The 17,302-nt window shown below is 63.0% G+C and overlaps 1 protein-coding gene across 3 annotated transcripts in view; it reads left to right on the forward strand.

Annotated features, from left to right (window-relative positions):
• Window positions 1-16,944, forward strand: part of DNAJB6 (DnaJ heat shock protein family (Hsp40) member B6) — a 59,284-nt gene extending 42,340 nt beyond the window's left edge. For 2 of the 3 annotated variants that reach the window (XM_079786110.1, XM_079786111.1), the window contains exons 9-10: window positions 7,432-7,626; window positions 13,078-16,935. In XM_079786110.1, the coding sequence (XP_079642236.1) occupies window positions 7,432-7,626; window positions 13,078-13,160 (278 nt within the window). In that variant the 3' untranslated portion in view covers window positions 13,161-16,935. Of the gene's footprint in view, window positions 1-7,431; window positions 7,627-13,077 lie in introns of all 3 variants that reach the window. The other variant, XM_079786112.1, reaches the window with a different exon arrangement.
• The last annotated feature ends 358 nt before the right edge of the window (window positions 16,945-17,302 follow it).

Below are 17,302 nucleotides of genomic sequence, written 5' to 3' on the forward strand. Positions count from 1 at the left end.
GAGGCAGCAGGCACAGAACTGGGACCCAGCCCTGTCAGCCTGCCCGCTCCTCATCCCAGGAGGCTGTTGGTGGATGTCCCCACCCAGGCCTGTTTCTGGAACACTCTGAGTAGTACCTGTCTGTGCGGGAGGAAGTTGCCCTGCTGGGTCGCTCTCACAACCAGGATCTGTCTGCCGTCCCACCAATAAGCGTTGGCTGTGTGCGTGCCCATGGCGTACAGGCAGACCATGGCTGTCCTCTGCTCAGACGTGGACAAGGAGTCACAGCCTGCGTGCCAGTGCCCACGACGGGGCTTAAGCGTTTTGTCCGGTGCCTAACCAAAGGGACACTGCCTTAACCACGGCACTGGTGGGGAGCCTGCGCCTGCCTCCTGGGGCCCTGGCAGGGTTTGACTGCTTCGTTGCAGGTGCAGAGGGCCAGGGCAGGAAGAGTTCAGCTGCTGCTTTTGTTAATCCTCATTCGAGGATATTTTTCCGTTGACTTTTTTAGAGCGAGTGGAAGGGAGAGGAGAGAGAAACACTGATGTGAGAGAGACAAGAATTAGTTGCCTCCCACACATGCCCCAACCAGGGCCAGGAATTGAGCCTGCAACCGAGGTATGTGCCCTTGATAGAAATTGAACCTGGGACCCTCAGTCCACGGACTGGAGCTCTACCTACTGAGCCAACCTGGCCAGGGCTCATCTGTGTTCTTTGCCTACATCCTCCATGTCCCTCCTGATGTGCCCCTAGCACCACCACCCATCTCCAGGACCTAGCGCCGCTTTGACCTGGTCTCCCTTCCTGTAACCCTCATGGTGATCATTCTCCAGTTGTTTCGAGAACTGGTGTGTCCATCCCTTTGTCAGTAGCTGTTGGCGATAGTCGTGGTGGCCGTGGCATCTGCCTTCACTTTCGACCATTCTGCTTTGACTTCTCTGTCATATCACCACGTCGTGTGTCTACAGTCTGGTCGCCCTCCTGTTAAAATGGCTCCGTCTCCCCTGGCTTGAGAGACATGTCAGAATTGGTCTCATGCCTATGTCTTCATATCACTGTGTCCAAGTCACATCACGGTCTGTGCTGTGTTCGTCCCTGGCAGCGCGTGCTGACCACCTGCCCGGCTTCATTTCCTCTGTGTCCTCTGGCCACCAGCCTGTGCAGAGCCCGCAGTCGGTGCCACTGGGTTCTGTGTGCGTGGACACCACAGGCCCATGAGAAAGCGTCCCTCCCGGGACCCCGGGGGCGGCGCTCGGCCGGCCCTCGTATGTGAACGCATTCGATGGGCCCGGGACGCGTTTTTGGACACTGAGTAATCTCAGTGTGGGTGGTAGTCGGAGTCTGACCCTCCTTCCCCCAAAGTACAGAGAACCATCCACAACCAAGGATTGCACATATTTGGGAAAAGTGACTTTATTTTTGGAAGTTTGTTTTCACTTGCATGTTATCAGCTGGGCTCCACACTGCGCTGAGATCCATTTGGGGGAAGAACGAGCCCAGTGCAGTGGCCGAGCACGTGTGACAGCTGCGGGAACATTCCTTTCGTGTTTTCTTGGTGACTTCAGTGCTCTGGCCTGGCCACGGCAGATCGCGTGTTTATTTTTAAATTTAGCTGGGTGCTAGGGGGCAGGATGTTTTGCGGTATATTTAGTTTTCTGATGAAAAGGATGCTGGGACAATCGTAACCATCGGCACGGTCACAGGTTTTGATTGTGGTTCTGCCCAGGAAAAGGCTCAGAAATGATGCCAAGCACGTTCCATATGGGATGTAGAATTAGGCGTGGCTCTTTTCTAACGTGTTGCCTTGATGTAGTACAGCCTGCTAACCTCACACTTAAATTAGTGGAAAGTTGTCACAGATTCGGTAACCAGTGGGACAGTGTGGACAGTTGGGAAGAGGCTGTCAGAGAAGCCCGAGCTGGTTGGCTTGCGGTCAGTGTGGTGGCAGCTGTGGCAGCGATCGGGCTATTGCGAGAGGCACCGTGTGCACTGAGTCGATTTCTTGGCAGGTCCTTGTCAGCTGAAGAGCCCGCCCAGCCTCTCCCCTGGGGTGGGGCCTGGAGGGAGGGGGCAGTTTTTTGCAAGAACATTGGAATATGGTGCATTTATAACATAGTTTTCAAAGTCCTTGTGCTTTTTGTTATTGTTAGTCCTCACTCAAGGATATTTTCCCCTTTACTTTTTTTGGGACTGAGGGAGGGCGGGAGATGTGAGAGAGAGAACATCTATTGGTTGCCTCTTGAATGCGCTCTGACTGGGGCCAGGATTGAATTGAACCTGCCACCCAGGTATGTGCCCTTGTCCAGGAATCGAACCCATGATCCTTTGGTGTAGGGGCATGCTCTGAACACCGGGCCACACTGCCAGGCCAAGTCCTTGTGCAGTACTTTTGAACTGACACCAAAGCCCGGTTCAGCAGAGACAAGGCTGTCATCCATGAGCCTTTATTCCAATACTGCCCCAGTCTGGGGAGCAGCAGGTCCCCCGTACATTCTGCGCTCCCTCCTACTAACCAGCTGGTCATACAGGCACTGGCTCAGCACCCCCCAACCCCCCTCCCGTCCCTGTGAATGGACCCCCAGGGTACACTGGCTCCCCCCCTCCCTGTGAGCTGCCCCCCTCCCCCCAGCGTGTACTGACTGGTTCAGGCACCCTGAGGGCCCTCGGGGTGGGGGTGGGGGGCACCATGTAGCCACAGACCTGGCTTACATCCTCCTGGGTGATTTTTGGGGTTGGGTGCCCACTGCTGGGCAAACCCCCCCCCCCCCCCCCCCGGATGTCTGCTTTGCTGCCTGCACCATGCCGTCACTGTCCACTGCATTTCACTTGGAAGATGGGTTGTAAGGTGGATAGCAAGGAGCTTCTCATGAGAAAATGTCTTTGGATGTTCTGGGTTCCCCGGGCCAGTGTGCCTGGTGGTTAGAGCTGCCTGTGCACTGAAGGAGGGCTTGGTTCCCTGTCTAGGGCAGGTACCTGGGTTGCAGGTTGGATCTCAGGCCCTCATCCAGGCCCTCATTGGAGTGCCTGCAGGAGACAACCAACTGTCTCCTATTGATGCTTTCCTCTCCTCCCCACCCCCCTTCAACTCTCATAAAAAAATCCGTGAGAACAGCTATCCTCAGGGGAGGATTAACAACAACAGTGCTTTCAGAAAAGCAAAGGGTGACTGGGCCTAAAGTGGGCGTGGCAGGTGGGCTGCTGGTGAACCTGCCTTCTTAGAGGTTTCTCTTCGGGCAGGTGTGTCGGGTTCAGAGCTGTTCCCCTCCTGTCTCCTGCAGTGCCCACAGCCGTGGTGCGGGTAGCATGTTTGTGTGTAGGTGCCTATGTCATACGTGGTGTGAGCGCTCACAGCTCGGAGTCGGCTCCTGCCCCTGGTGCAGGCCTGGTCCTCACTGTGTGCTCTGAAGTCAGGACCTCCGTGTCTTTGAGGGACCCTGTGTCCTGAAAGGGATGTGTGCCCCCCCCCCCCCCGCCCCCCCGTGGCCTGCGCTTCTGTCACTCACTTACCCTAGGGGTTCAGCATGCAGTTGAAAAGTAGGTTGCATCCTCAGTTTATGGGGGCTTTGCTGCATGCCGGGTTGGAGGGGGCAAAGGAATACAAGCAAAGGGAGGTTCCAGCCCAGACCCTGTTCTTGAAGCTCTCGTCATACCACCCGAGCCTGCAGGGCTGGGAAAACCGCATGGTTACCTGTCAAATAGCAGCTCCTGGGGCCCCTTGTGGTTTTGGGGCGTCCCCCACCACAAGAAGACAGGCTGTGTCCTCGGAACCGAAGCGGAAACCTGCCTCCACGTGGAGCAGATTCCTTTGACCCTACAAGCCTGTGGGGTGAGGAGCACACAGGCGGGGGCCATGTGGGCGGGGGCCACGAGGGTTGTGCTTGGAGGGTGGCGGGTGGGGATTCCGCAAAAGACACGACAGAGCTCGGAATGTGCAGTCCGAGGAGGATGTTGGAGAGTCCAGGGCGTCTTGGACTCCCCTCCCCACTCGCCCCCCACCCCCCCCTCCCGCGTGCGCACACGCGCGCGCGCGCGCACACACACACACACACACACACACTGCCACTGAGGCGTGGCCATGGGAGGCTTGTGGTCCTTGCTGTGCACAACTATCTCCCCCCCGCACCCCCCCCCCAACCCAGTGTAGTGTCCAGCAGCCCAGCACCTCCTCACGGGGCGGGAGTGGGCAGGACTCCGCCTTGTGCTGACACCCGTCACTGGGGGCCCGGAAGGGGGAGCAGCCCTGCTCTGGAAAGGCCCGAGGGGCGTCTCTGGTCAGCAGTGGGGGAGTCCCCGGGGACCTTTACAAACTCGGTGCCGGGCTGGGACCGGGGTGAGAACACAGCACCGGGAGGATGGAGACAGTGTCCTCTCCCCAGGCGCCCTTGGACGTTGTCAGGATTATCCTTATTAAAAATTTTTTTTATTGATTTCAGAGAGGAAGGAAGAGAGAGACACAAATACCAATGATGAGAGAGTCATTGATCGCTGCCCCCTGCATGCCCTCCACTGGGGACCAGCCCACAACCCGAGCATGTGCCCTGACTGAATTGAACCGTGACTTCTGGGATCGTAGGCGGGAGTGGGCAGTGGGCAGTGGATGTACAACCTCTAAGCCATGCGGCCGAGGCAGATTATCCCTTTTAAGACCCCTTTCCTCAAACTCACAGCTCAGGATCGCTCTGAGGGGTGGCCTGGTGATGTGCACACAGGGATGAAGGGGTTTGGGGGTCCTCTGTGGCCTCGAGCAGGGGCCCAGTGAGAACTTCTGGGTGAGCGGAGGAATGATTAGTCTTCGATTCTCTCCACCGTTACTTCCTGTCCTCAAGTGGTTTTTCCTGGTCCTTGAGACATTAGCATTTCATAGGGACCTTTGGGGCCCTGCTCCAGACCCTGGACCCCATAGCAGGGCTGGGAGGGCGGGCGCCGAGAGGTCACGTGTCCTCCAGGTTGACCATGCAGGTAAGTCGGTCAGGGACTCGCACGCGACGGGGCTCCGTGGTGTGCCCCACCCATTTCTGTGGCTCACGTGGAGGCCGGGCCCCCAGGCCCAGCTCAGCCCGGCTGCAGGCTCCACCTGACCATAGGACATGCAGTAGGGCTGCGAGGAGGCGGGGCCCAGGTGCAGGGGCAAGGGACTCCGCAAGTACGATCTGAAGGCTGCTGGGAAGGGCGGTGTGCACATCCCCCTACCACCCCCCCCCCCCCGCAGTGTCCCACCCCTGCCCCAGGCTGTGCTCCTGGGAACGTGGAGAGAGAGGTCTGGTGTTTCTCTGCATTTGGGGTGTCCTCAGAACATCACGCTGAACATCTTAGTGACTTTTCCAAACAGCAGACACATACCAAGTGGCCCTGGAAGCGTCCTGGCCCACGTGGGCGCTGAGCAAGGGGATAGGTGGTGTCACCACTGACCCAGTGGGTGTGTCTCATCCAGACAGTGTGGGGGCCTGGCTGATGCACAGCTGCCCCGTGGCTCCCGCCCGGGCGCTGGATCCGAGGGGGCCGGGGGCACGCGTCTTGGCCTTACCAAGTCCCGCCCACGTGCTGCCCCGAGCCAGGCCCAGTGCAGCTGCTGTGCTGCTTGTGCGGGACACGGTGATGAGTGCTCGTGGACGTGGGTTTCCGCCGTGGGTGTGCGCCAGTGCCACCGCTTCCTTCCTTCCCGTGACAGGGCTGCAGGGTGGACTGGGTCCTGAGTCCCCCTGCGGAGCGGGACCCTGCTGGCGAGGTAAGTGGGACTGTGGACACGCTCCGGGGTCCGCCACTCCCCCCCCCCCCGCCCCCCCCGCACCCGTGCAGCTCAGGCTCAGCCTCACGGGGCAGACTCAGACCTGACAGGATGGCACCCTCTGGTGGGCAGTGATACTTGTGACGGGGTGGGTGACCCGGCGTGAGGGCCTCAGGCAGGCAGGGGGTCCTGACCCTCTGCTGCCACATGTGGGGCGCCCGCTGTCTGTCCCCAGGATGTGACCTGGGTCAGGGTTCGTGTAAGCTTCTCCTGGTGTCTGCCCGCCTTGGACGCCACAGTGATGGGCCCTGAGCACAGGACCCAGCCATCAGCGCCTCCGTCTTCCACTCGGGCGAGGCCGGGGAAGCCGCCACATGCTCATTTCTCCACCGCTCCCAGGGGTTGGTCCACCTGCTCCCGTGCGATTGCCAGGAGCTCGGCGCCCGCGGAGAGGCCCACAGTGCGCGTGGGTCTCAGCCTGAGCGCGAGGCCTGGGCAGTTGGTGCTGCTTGCTTGCCTAGTGAGCAGCCTGTGTTGAGGGCGGGGGTCTTGACACCCTCTTGGGGGGCAGGCGGGTCCTCGAGGGGAGTGCCGTCCGACACCAGCCAACTGCCCAGTTCACCCGCAGGGGGATCTGACAGGAGCCGGCGGGGGGCTGTGAGCAGCTGCAGGAGCTGCTTGGGGAAGTGGGTGGGGATGTGATGGGTGCAGGGGTGAGGCCGGGCCCCGAGGGCATGTCCCGCGAGCTGGACCCCAGCTGTAAAGCCCACATGCATGTTTGTGGGTCGCAGCCGTGCCCAGGGCTGTGCAGGTCGGAGGTTTAATAAAACAGAACTGGACACAGTTTGGAAATCCTCTAAAATGCAAACCCAGAAGGCAGGCCACCAAGAGCCCAGCATTTCCCAGAAAGCTGCCTGGTGTGTGAGGGCGCGGCCTCTCGGACGGCACCCGGGCCCCTCGGCCAGCCCTGCCGTGGAGGACGTGCTGGGCCCCGCGGCCAGGCTCCTGCGAGGATCGAGCCGTCCTCCCAGCTCAGACCCCGAGGACTGGTCACCAGCCTCCCAGCACTGCCGAGCTCAGGTGCTCAGCCACCAGCACGAGGTCAGCTCTAACTGCCCAGGCCTCAGGCCTCAGGCCTCAGCTCTGTCCTAACACCTTGCACCGCAGGACCTTCTGGAGCCAGCAGTTCTTACCGGCATGGCGTGGGGGCAGGACAGCCGGCGGAGGCGTCTCCCGCCCCACGTGTGCGTCCTGCCTCGGGCACTGGAAGGGAAGCATGACTTCGTCAAAAACTGCCGGAGGGTGAACTTGCAGTCTGACTGCTGCCGCGGCCTCCTGGCTCCCTGGCGGTGCAGCGCTCCTAGGCTCGAAAGGCCAAAGGAACACGCTCTGGGCGGGGGGCTGTCCCGAGTGGGGCGTGCGTCCAGCGTGGCTGACGCCAGTGCCGTGGGTGGGACAGGGACGGGCCTCCGGTGCCTCCATTGTGGCCAGTGTTGGGGGGCGGACAGGGCCTGGGTGCAGGTTCTAGAGTCAGTGTGCGGAGAGCGAGTCTGAGCACGGATTCCAGCAGGTGCCCTCGAGTCCCCTGGGCCTCGGGTCGGGCGGGCGTTCCCATGGCCGTTCCCTCAGCGACGTGCGGCCCCCGCTGGGCACCTGAGGAGGCGGGCAGCTTTCCTGCTCCAGAGCGAGGGTGGCACCCGCTCACACGACCCTGTCTGTCCTTGCAGGTGTGGCCGACGAGGACGCCTTCCGGGAGGCCTGCCGGCTCCGAGGCCAGCACGCGCTGCCTGAGCAGCCCGCCAGCACCAGCGCCCGCCCTCTGAGGCCCCACAGGCCCACCCCACCGCCCAAGCACGAGGACGAGGACGAGCCGGGCCGCCATCGGGCCGCCAGCCACTGGGACCCCTCCACCTTCTCAGCAGGTGTGCGGAGGGAAACTGAGGCAGAGCGCCCCCCCAGGGACGTGCCCCGTCCTGCCCAAGGCCAGCGAGGACAGAAATCACTGCTGTGCTGTGTCCTCACCTGATGGGCAGGGTGGGCAGGTGCGGCTGGTCAGCTGACCTTGCAGGTAGGGGAGGCGCCTTCCGGAGACCCCACAATTAAACGGGGTGCCACCTTCTGTATGAAGTGTGTTGTCTTGGCCCGGATGCAGGTGCCACAGTCACCAGGTGCAGCTCTCACCCTCAGTGCTCCTTTGGTAACTCGGGTCTCGTGACTTGGACGGACCGGCCCCCAGGCAGCCTCCGCGCTGCCGCCTCGGCATCTTCCTCCGCCGCCTGCCTTCCCCCGTGTTTGGTTCAATGCAGAGTGACACCGGCCGCCCGGGCTCTGTCAGGCTGGGTGGGTGAGCCCGCTGCTTCCTGTGGGCCTGGTGGCCTTGACGGCCTCCCCCTGGTGCTGTCCCGTCCTGCTCCCGGGCCTGTGGTCTGTCGCAGGTTCTTGGGGGTCTGTCTCATTCCGGGGGGGTCTGGCTCAGGTTCCAGGGGGGGACTGTCCCAGACATATGATCTGTCTCAGGTTCGGGGGGGGGGGGGGGGTCATCTGTTCCAGGTTCGGCGCGGGGGGGGGGGGGGGGGGGGGGGCTGTCCCAGGTCTCAGGGGTCTGTCCCAGGCATAGGATCTGTCTCAGGTTCCAGGAGGTCTGTCCCAGGTCCCGGGAGGTCTGTTCCAGGTTCTGGTGGGGCTATCCCAGGTCCCAGGGGAGCGGGGAGCTGTCCCAGGTCCCGGGGGAGCGGGGAGCTGTCCCAGGCTCTGGGGGGGGGGGGGCTGTCCCAGGCTCTGGGGGGCCTGTTTCAAATCCGGGGGGGGCGGTCTGAGGGTGCACCTATCCTGCAGGCTGTGTGGGAGGAAAAGGCTCACCCTTGGTCTTCCGTGTCCCGCGACGGCGAGAGGTTAACTCGGTGGACTTAGGGCAGAAATAAGTTCATCTCCCAGAGCTTTCTTATCGAAATCTCTCTGGAGTCCTTCTGGGTGTCTGTCCAGGCAGAAGGAAGTGTCCCACCCCCTGCACGGAGCCCCGCCCCTGGGGCCGGCCCTGCCAACAACGCCGCCCGGCCGCTGGGGAGGAGCCTCTGTGGGTGACAGAGTAAAAGGGGCAGCTGAAGTCCGAGCGACTCAGGAAGGACCCATTGGCCTTGAATGGATGTTCGCCAGGACTCCCTGTCCCTCCTGGAGCTCGGGGGCTGGGGCGGGACCAGGGCGGGGCTGCAGGCTGCATTTCCCTGGACGAGCGCTGCGTGACATGATGTAATGGGTGCGGCGTCTGGCTGGAGGGACGCCTCAGCCCCTGGTCAGGATGTCCCAGTCCCCGGGAGGGGGGCGTGTGGTCCAGCCCGTCTCCCAGGGCAGGGCCACCGCCCGCCGGCCGGGCCGAAGCCGCATCCAAGCTCAGCGCCAGGCCGTGTCCCAGATGTGCCTGCGGAGTGGAAGGCACTTGGTCACTTGCCAGAGAACCCCGGGAACGCCAGCTTAGCAGAGGACATGGAGTCATTCTCTCTGAAACCACGTGCCTTTGTCAGTGTCTACACTGGGTCCCTGTCGGTCCCGCAGGGAGTGGGGGCATCTCACTGAGCGCCGGCATGAGTCCGCGTCCGTGGCTGCGGGGTGGCCTGCCTTGGCCGGAGCCCCCGGCTCTGGGGACCCAGCTACCCTGGGAGCATTTCTGAATGTTGGAGTCAAACATTTTTTGTTGTTTCCTTTTTTAAAATCAACTTGTGAGACGTTGAGAAGACTGAGCGCGTCACACGGAATTAAAGGCGTGACTCTCGCACAAACATGCAGCGCGCGGTCAGACGGCAGAAGCGCCCTGAAGGAGGGTGCGAGAAAGGGGGCAGCGAGGCGATCTGAGCCGCTGCTGCCTGCGGGGCGCTGAGACCTGGTCTCTGGTGACCTCGTCCCACAAGCAGCTCCCTCCGCAGCGTCCACGGCTGGGCCCCTCCTGTGGCCGCGGGGCCCGCTTCATGCTGGCCCCTCACTCAGCTGGCCTGGTCATCGTCTGCCATATTCCAAGACCTGAGTAACGTTCCTGTAAAAGAAGCACAGGGGAGGGACCTGGCTCCCGGGACACAGTGCCCTGAGGCCGGGGCAGTGCTGCCTGGAGGCAGCGGCAGCTTCAGCAAGTGGCTCGTTTACACTAAACTAGTGAGACCTCCTCACGCGCGGAAGTGAGAGTCCCACACTCGGCTCACGTATGGCGGCAGGATGCACGGAAGGGGCCTGGCCGTCGGGGGTGGGGGGTGACTTTAGCCCTGGCCCTGGCTCTGGGCCACCAGGCCCGGCACTGGCAGCAGGGCCAAGGGAAGCAGCTTCAGTTGCTGGCATTTGGCTTTTTAAAAAAAATATTTTTATTGATTTCAGAGAGGAAGGGGAGGGAGTGGAGAGAGAGAGAGAGAGAGAGAGAGAGAGAGAGAGAGAGAAACATCCATGATAAGAGAGAATCCTCAATCGGCTGCATCCTGCACGCCCCACACTGGGGTTCGAGCCCACAACCCGGGTATGTGCCCTCGACCAGAATCAAACCTGGGACCCTTCAGTCCGCAGGCCGACGCTCTATCCACTGAGCCAAACCAGCGAGGGCGCATTTGGCTTCTTAACGTGCGTTGCCTTCCACTCTAATCCATAAAGCTCGCCAGCTCATTTCTGACGTCACGCCCGTGTGCCCTTGCACAGCCCAGGAACCAGCAAGTGGCCAGGAAGACAGGAGGTCGGCTTCTGCGTGAGTCATGCTCCCGCAGGTGCGACTGCTGGGAAGGACTAAAATTCCTGCGCAGGGAAAACGCAGGAATGAGGGCCTCCATCCTTAACTCTTGTTAAACACTTTTAAATTTATGTTTAGAGAGAGGAAGGGAGAGAGCAAGTGAGAGAAACATTGACTGGTTGCCCCCTACACGCACCCCAACTGGGGATCGAACCCACAACCTGGGACGATGCTCCAACAGCCTGAGCCACCGGTCAGGATGCCCGTACCTCTGTGCTCGGACCTGCCGCCGCGCCCTCGCTGCGGGCTGCCGGCTTGGAGCTGGGCGGGCAGGTCTGTGGGCGGCGGGGCTTGTCTGCGGTGAACTGACTGGCTTGCCTGCGCTTCTCCAGGAGGCTCGCAGCTGCTCTTTCCCAGGCGCCCCCACGTGTCCCCTGAAATCCCTGGCAGGGCGGCCCACCTCTTATTGCTTTGTTGGGTTTTAAATTAATGTGAACATTGAGCATTTTAAGGAAATAGCAGAGGAGTTGTTTTACAAGGAGCCCGGGTGCCCGCCCTGTCACTCACCTGCACCGTGTGCGGGGTCTGCGTGCGGGGTCTGCGTGCGGGGTCTGCGTGCGGGGTCTGCCGGTGTGCCTTCCAGTCGTGACTCCGCCTCAGGAAGGACTTTCCCACAGGCGGCTGTGGGTGGAGCTGCAGGGCCAGGGCGGGTGAGGTGCGAGGCTGAGCGGGCGTGGGAGGGTTGGCGGGATCTGAGTGTCTGCTCGCCCTGGAGCACCCTCCTCGGTCCCCCCCACCCCCCATCCCCGTTGTGGCGGAGCTGGTGCTCAGTGGCATGCACCCACCACCAGCTTGTTTGCTGTGCTCCCCTGGGTTTGAAACCTTTGACCCAAATGTGGCTGCGGGTCCGGCCTGTTGGAATCAGACGAGGACCGTTCCCATCACACGTCCATTTTCTTACACAATTAAAAACATTTTTTTATTAATCCTCACCCGAGGAAATTTCTTCCATTGATTTTTAGAGAGAGGGAAGCAAGGGAGAGAGAGAGAGAGAGAGAGAGAGAGAAACATTGATTGGCTGCCTCCCGACCAGGGCCGGGAATGGAACCTGCAACCCAGGTACATGCCCTTGACCAGGAGTTGAACCCAGGACCTTCAGTCTGCTGCCAGTGCTCTCTCTACTGAGCCAGACCTGCAGGGCACTTGACACGATTTTGAAGAAATCTCCCAACCAGATGGCGGGGCTGTGTCTGCATCTGCCCACCTCCTGGGCTGAGGGGCTCTGATGGGCCCCAGATGCAGGGCGGGCACCTCCCCGGGAGGCGTGCCGGGGTACGTGGGGGTGTGTGGCTGCGCCAGTCAAACACGCACCAGCTCTGTTTTCTCGTTAAATCCCTTGTCAGTCCGAGGTGATTGTCCTGTGCTCTTTATTCTTTTAAATACATTTTTTATTGACTTCAGAGAGGAAGGGAGAGGGAGAGAGAGATGGAAACATCAATGAGAGAGAATCATTGATCGGCTGCCTCCTGCACGCCCCCCACTGGGGACCAAGCCCACAACCCAGGCCTGTGCCCTGACTGGAATCGAACCGTGACCTCCTGGTTCATAGGTCGACGCTCAACCACTGAGCCACGCCGGCCGGGCTTCCTGTGCTCTTAAACTTAGGAATTCATGTTTAATAGAATGGGAGTGAGGAGGCCTTCCCCTTTTCCTCACGTTGGTGGGGTGCCCGGCCCCCCACGAGCCGCGGGCCACCCCTGCCCCTCTCACCGTGACCCGCCTGCCTCCGGGTTTCCCCTCTAGGAAGGACCCAGGTGGGCCCGCCGCGGCCGCCGCCCCCACCTCGTCCCGTCACACTCCTTGCAGTCACGTCGGGACACACCGCAGGCTCCGCGGCTCTGGTCCCACGTTTCTCCTCGAAGGCCGCTGTCTCCCTCTGTCAGGTCCTCAGGGCCCAGGCCCGTGTCCCCACAGCCGGCCCCGCCAGCCGGGCGCCGCCCTCACCTCGGGTGCCGCGGCTCTGCAAACGTCGCGGACCTCCTGCTGGATGGCGAGGGCGGAGGCTGGCGGAGGCTGGCGGCGGCCCCGATGCCACGCTGGGAACCCGGGCGCCGGAGCCTTGTTTGTGCGCCGTCCAGTGAGAGCCCCGGCTTCTACCCGGGAGCAGGCACGGCTGCCTCAGGGGTTGTCTGGGCACCCACCACGGGGTTGTGACACCTGTGATGGTCACTGTGAGCTGCGTCCTCAGAGTGGGCGGCCGAGGTCAGGACTGGAGACTGCTGTGAAATGTCGCCCCGTAACTTAGGCTCTTCAGGGCGCGCCCCGTGCCCGTTTCCACAGCCTCGGCCCCGTGTCCGCAGAGCGGCTCCGGGCAGAGGGCCTCGCGTGGCTCGGACGGGGGCCCAGGGGGGCCTTGCCTCTGTCCCTCGGGCGCCACCACCGGCCAGAAGCCGTGCTGGTCCCCGCGGTGCAGACCCGGGTGGGGGACGCGGGGACGCCAGGGATGGGCTGTGCCCTGCCGGTGGGGCCCAGGCGGTGAAGCCAAGCCTTTGGCTGAGCTTTAGGTGTGGACCGTGCCATGTGAGGAGGCGTGGCTTTCCTGCCGTGTGCTGTTCGTGCGGGACAGTTGGCCGGGGGGCAGCTGCCGCGCAGTGTTTCACACGCCGTGTCTCCCTAGGACTCAAGGACGGCGGCAAGAGGAAGAAGCAGAAGCACCGAGACGAGTCCAAGAAGAAGAAGTCGACCAAGGGGCAGCACTAGAGCGCCGGCCGGCCGCCGCGGCGTCGCTGTGTGGTGTGTGCGATAGGTAGGCGCCCGCTCCCCGCCCTGTCACCTCCTCGGCCTCGGGACGCGGACGGGCGGCCAGTCAGGCGGCGGGCGACGAGCGTGGGGCGGTGGCGTGAGCGCCCGCCCTGGCCTCGGCCCAGCTCTAAGATAGCGATTCCTGGGCAGCGGTCGGGGCTCTCGCTTGTTCTTCTCGACGGTGCGGCCGCCGTGCAAACCCTGACGCAGCGCTAGCTTTAGGGGCTGACGGGTAGACAGGCACCGGGGCTCTTCCTGGGCTGGTGGGAATCGGAGGTAGTGAGTGTAGTGACTCCAGGCAACACACATCACCCCTGAGCGGGGCTGCAGGGGTCAGACCTCAGCCCCGTCGTGGCCCCATCCCTGTCTGCCACGCCACTGAGCTTTTAACCTGACCCTCGGATAGAACCCCGGTGCCAAGTGTGCTGTGATGAGTGCTAGGCCCTCCTTTCCTCCCGCCCGTCACTGGTCCCGTGGCACGAGCCCGGGCTCTGCAGAGCTTTGCTCCGTGAACAGCCGGGCTCCGAGTTCAGGGTGCCGGGACGCAGGCGGCTGCCCGCATGTGGGCGCCAGCAGGCACGAACTCGAGTTTCATCTGTGGACACGGCCCTCCTGTCTGCCGGCCTCGCCTCTGCTTTCTCTGCACCACCCGCTGCCTAACGCTGTGCCTTCCGCCGCAGGCGGGCGCCCAGCTCCTCCCTCCCTGTGGCAACGACTCCTCCGCTAACACGAGAGCCTGCTGTCCACCGCCTTCCCTCGCCCCCGCGCAAACAAAGGCATTGTGAAAAGTGTGGATGTGACGTAAAAATGCCAGCAACTCGGACCCGCAGCGCTGAGCCGGCGGCTCGGGCTCGGCCCGTGCCGCGCCTGGTGTGGCGTGTGGTCCCGATGTGGCGGCCGCGGGCGCTGCTCTTGTGTGGATGGGGGCGCGCTGCGGGCTGGGCCGGGCAGTGCTTGTTGTGGGAACGGCCAGCACGGTGGCCTGACCGGGCGCCACCATGGAATAAAGTGTGAGCACCACCGGCTGCGGCCTCCTTCACCGACCGCCTCAGCCGGGCGCCGTCGCAGTTCCGGGGGTGGATGTTTTGGGGCAAAAGGCTGGATTCTAGGTGACACCCCCGCTGAACAGCGTGAGGCCCGCGCTTCCGGGACACGGGCCGGGTGCAGGGACGTGCTCCCGAATGTCCTGCCCGTGCCCGTCGGCTGCACCCTGAGGCCCGGGCCTCGCTGTGCGGGGCGGCACGTGCAGGTCCAGGCGGGTCTGTCCTGAGTGCGACTCATCCTGTCACTCTGGAGCCTCTGGCGGACCGCGGGGGGCGGGCAGCGGGAGGGACGGTTTCATGGCACTTGCCCCTCACTGTCCCTGGAGGCCAGTCGCCCTGGAGCAGCGTCGGGGGTGCTGTCAGGCCCTGAGAGTTTCAAGCCCTGGCATGACGTGTCCGTGCCGCTGTGGGGCCTCACTGCCCACCGCGGGGCCGGCCCAGTGAGCTGGAGAGGCCCAGGGCCACGCGGTGGGTCCGCTCTGGGGTGAGGAGCAGGGCGCAACCGCGCCTGCCGGGCTGCCTCCCGCCTCCCGCCTCCCGCCTCCCGCTTGGGCGTCACCTCTGGGGGCAGAGCTTTTGGCCGGTGTTGGGAGGATTAAAGCTGCAAAACCCTCCAACCATACTTGTGAAGTACTCACACGTTCACAGGAAATTGCACCAACAGTCCCTAGAGATCCCCGTTCCCTCCCCCAGAGCCCCTCAAAACCAGCACACGGGACACCCTCGAACATTGTTCACAGCCTGGAGACGGGGGCTGTGACAGGGGCGAGCGGTCACACCTGGTCTTCTTTTTGCCAGAATAGGTTTTAGTGGGTGGGATCTAAGTTCATGTGTCAGACCTTCCCACACCGCCGCCGCCTGGCTCCGCCCACAGGCGCACACAGCGGCTCAGCGGGCACTGCCGCCACGCTGGCCCGAATCCGTCGGCAACGGTCACCGCGGAGCGGACACGACTGCCTTCCGGGCATCTGCCCCTGCTCTGGGCTGTGAGGACAGTCAGCGCGGTTGTGTCAGCCCCGCCTCCGTGCTGGCCCTGGTGTGGGAAAGTCTCACGTGTACCGTGTGCCCACGGAGTGGGATGCGCAGCGGCCCGGGCCCGCAGGTGACCCTGGCCCGGCGGGGCCCTGTCCAGGCTCCGTTGTGCCGGCTGGCTGGTGGAGCCCAGACCCGAAGGCTCGGATTCTACCTCGGATTCTACAGCACACGGCAGGAAACAGGACGCAGCAGTTACGTCAGGCTGCCAGCTCCTGCCCCGAGGGCTCGCCGAGCGGGCTTTCCCGGAACCTGCCACCGTCCATGGGCAGCCTGGTCCCTGGCGGACTCCTCCCAGATCAGAGCGCCCCTGAGAGCCAGATGACAGGCCGGCACGGCCACCTGTTGGCTGAAAGGGCCGTGGCTGAGCCCGATAGTGGGCGCCCCACAGTGCGCTGGCCCCCCAACCCCACATGTGGCCGCTCAGGTCGTTTGTTCTGAAGAAAAGAGTGGCAGGAATCGCATGACTGGCCTCGTGTGGGGAAAGGCTGTGGGCAGCATGGGCTCGCCACGCGTTGAGCTGTGCCCGGGGGCGGGTGGGGGGTAAACACACCAGACAGACCCAGTGTGTGCTTCAGGGGCATGAAGCACGTCCGGCACCGCCGCCCCCAGGGCATTCCTGTCTCCCAAACTGGACTCTGCCCCCGCCTGCCTGTCCCCGTGGACGTGACGATGCCCTCGCAGACGCATCGCTGGTGTCCTGGCGCCTGCCGGTTCCCTCCGTGCAGTCGTCCGTGGGGAGGGCCCACCTTGCTGTCCACTCGGCCCATGGCCCGGCACCTCCCCGGAGCGGCATCACCTGTGGGCGCAGCGCCACCCTGCTCGGCGAGCTGGCGCCGTGCTTCTGCTGCCCTGCGGTGGCCGAGGCGTCGGGGACAAGAGCAGGAATGGATGTGGGGGGCCGGGTGCCCAGCCTCCGTGGTCAGTCCTCATCCTCCCTGGCCCTCCAGCCCTCACAGGTCCCCCTGCAGCTGGTCATTCACAGAGGGTCCCCTGGGCATGGCCTGTCCCGGCCCCTGGTGCCTCGGCGGGCATGGTGACCTCACGCTGTGGCATCGGTGACGGCCTCTGTCCCTGGGCTCACAGGCTTTCGCTTGAGTGCGTTCATTCTCAGTGAACAAACGAAATCCAGTTTTATGCCATAAAAGTTGTTTCTCTGAAGAGCCATCGCTCAGCGAGGGGCGCAGGCGGCCCGACGATGGGCCCATAGCCCTGCCCGCCCGAGCGTGGCCTGGTGCGCCGGCTGGGCTCGCGGAAGTCCGGGCCTGGGCGCCAGGGCAGGCTGCATCCCAAGTCCACCGCCCCCACCTTGGAAACGCTGCCTGTCCCGGGGGCACACGCTGGGCCCTTTGCCCAGGGACACCCCTGCCCCTCATATTCCCCGTCAGCCCAGGGGGCGGGCGGAGAGGGGGGGCCTGGGCTTCTGTGGGCACGTGGGGCTTGGGCGGTGCTGTGACCGTGGCCCGGCCGTGTCACTGTCCTTCCACAGTTGAGAACGTGGGCCCTGGGCCACATGTACGTCCAAGCCTCAGTGTGACGTGGGGTGCAAGCTCCGCTCCCACCCACCGGGCCCTGCAGTCACATAGGCCCCAGACCTGGTGTCCACACGAGGCTGGTGGGCCCTACACACCGCCCACTTCAGGCCGCCCCCCCCCCAGTCCCGGGCGGCCTGGAGTCCTGCCCGCCCACCCTCCTCCGCAGCGGCTCCTGCTGGTTTTCTTTGTTAATCTTCACCCGAGGATATTTTTTCCTTTTCCTTTTATTTTTCTTATTTTTAAAAAGATATATTTGTGTTGATTTCAGAGAGGAAGGGAGAGGGAGAGAGAGAAACATCAATGATGAGAGAACCACTGATCAGCTGCCTCCTGCACACCCCCTTCTGGGGATCCAGCCCGCAACCCAGGCATGTGCCCTGACTGGAATTGAACCCAGGACCCTTCAGTCCGCAGGCTCTATCCACTGAGCCAAACCAGCGAGGGCTCCATTGGTTTTTAGAGAAAATGGAAGGGAGGGAGAGGGGGAGGG

Source organism: Cnephaeus nilssonii, assembly GCF_951640355.1.
Source record: "Cnephaeus nilssonii genome assembly, chromosome: 12".
NCBI lineage: Eukaryota > Metazoa > Chordata > Mammalia > Chiroptera > Vespertilionidae > Cnephaeus > Cnephaeus nilssonii.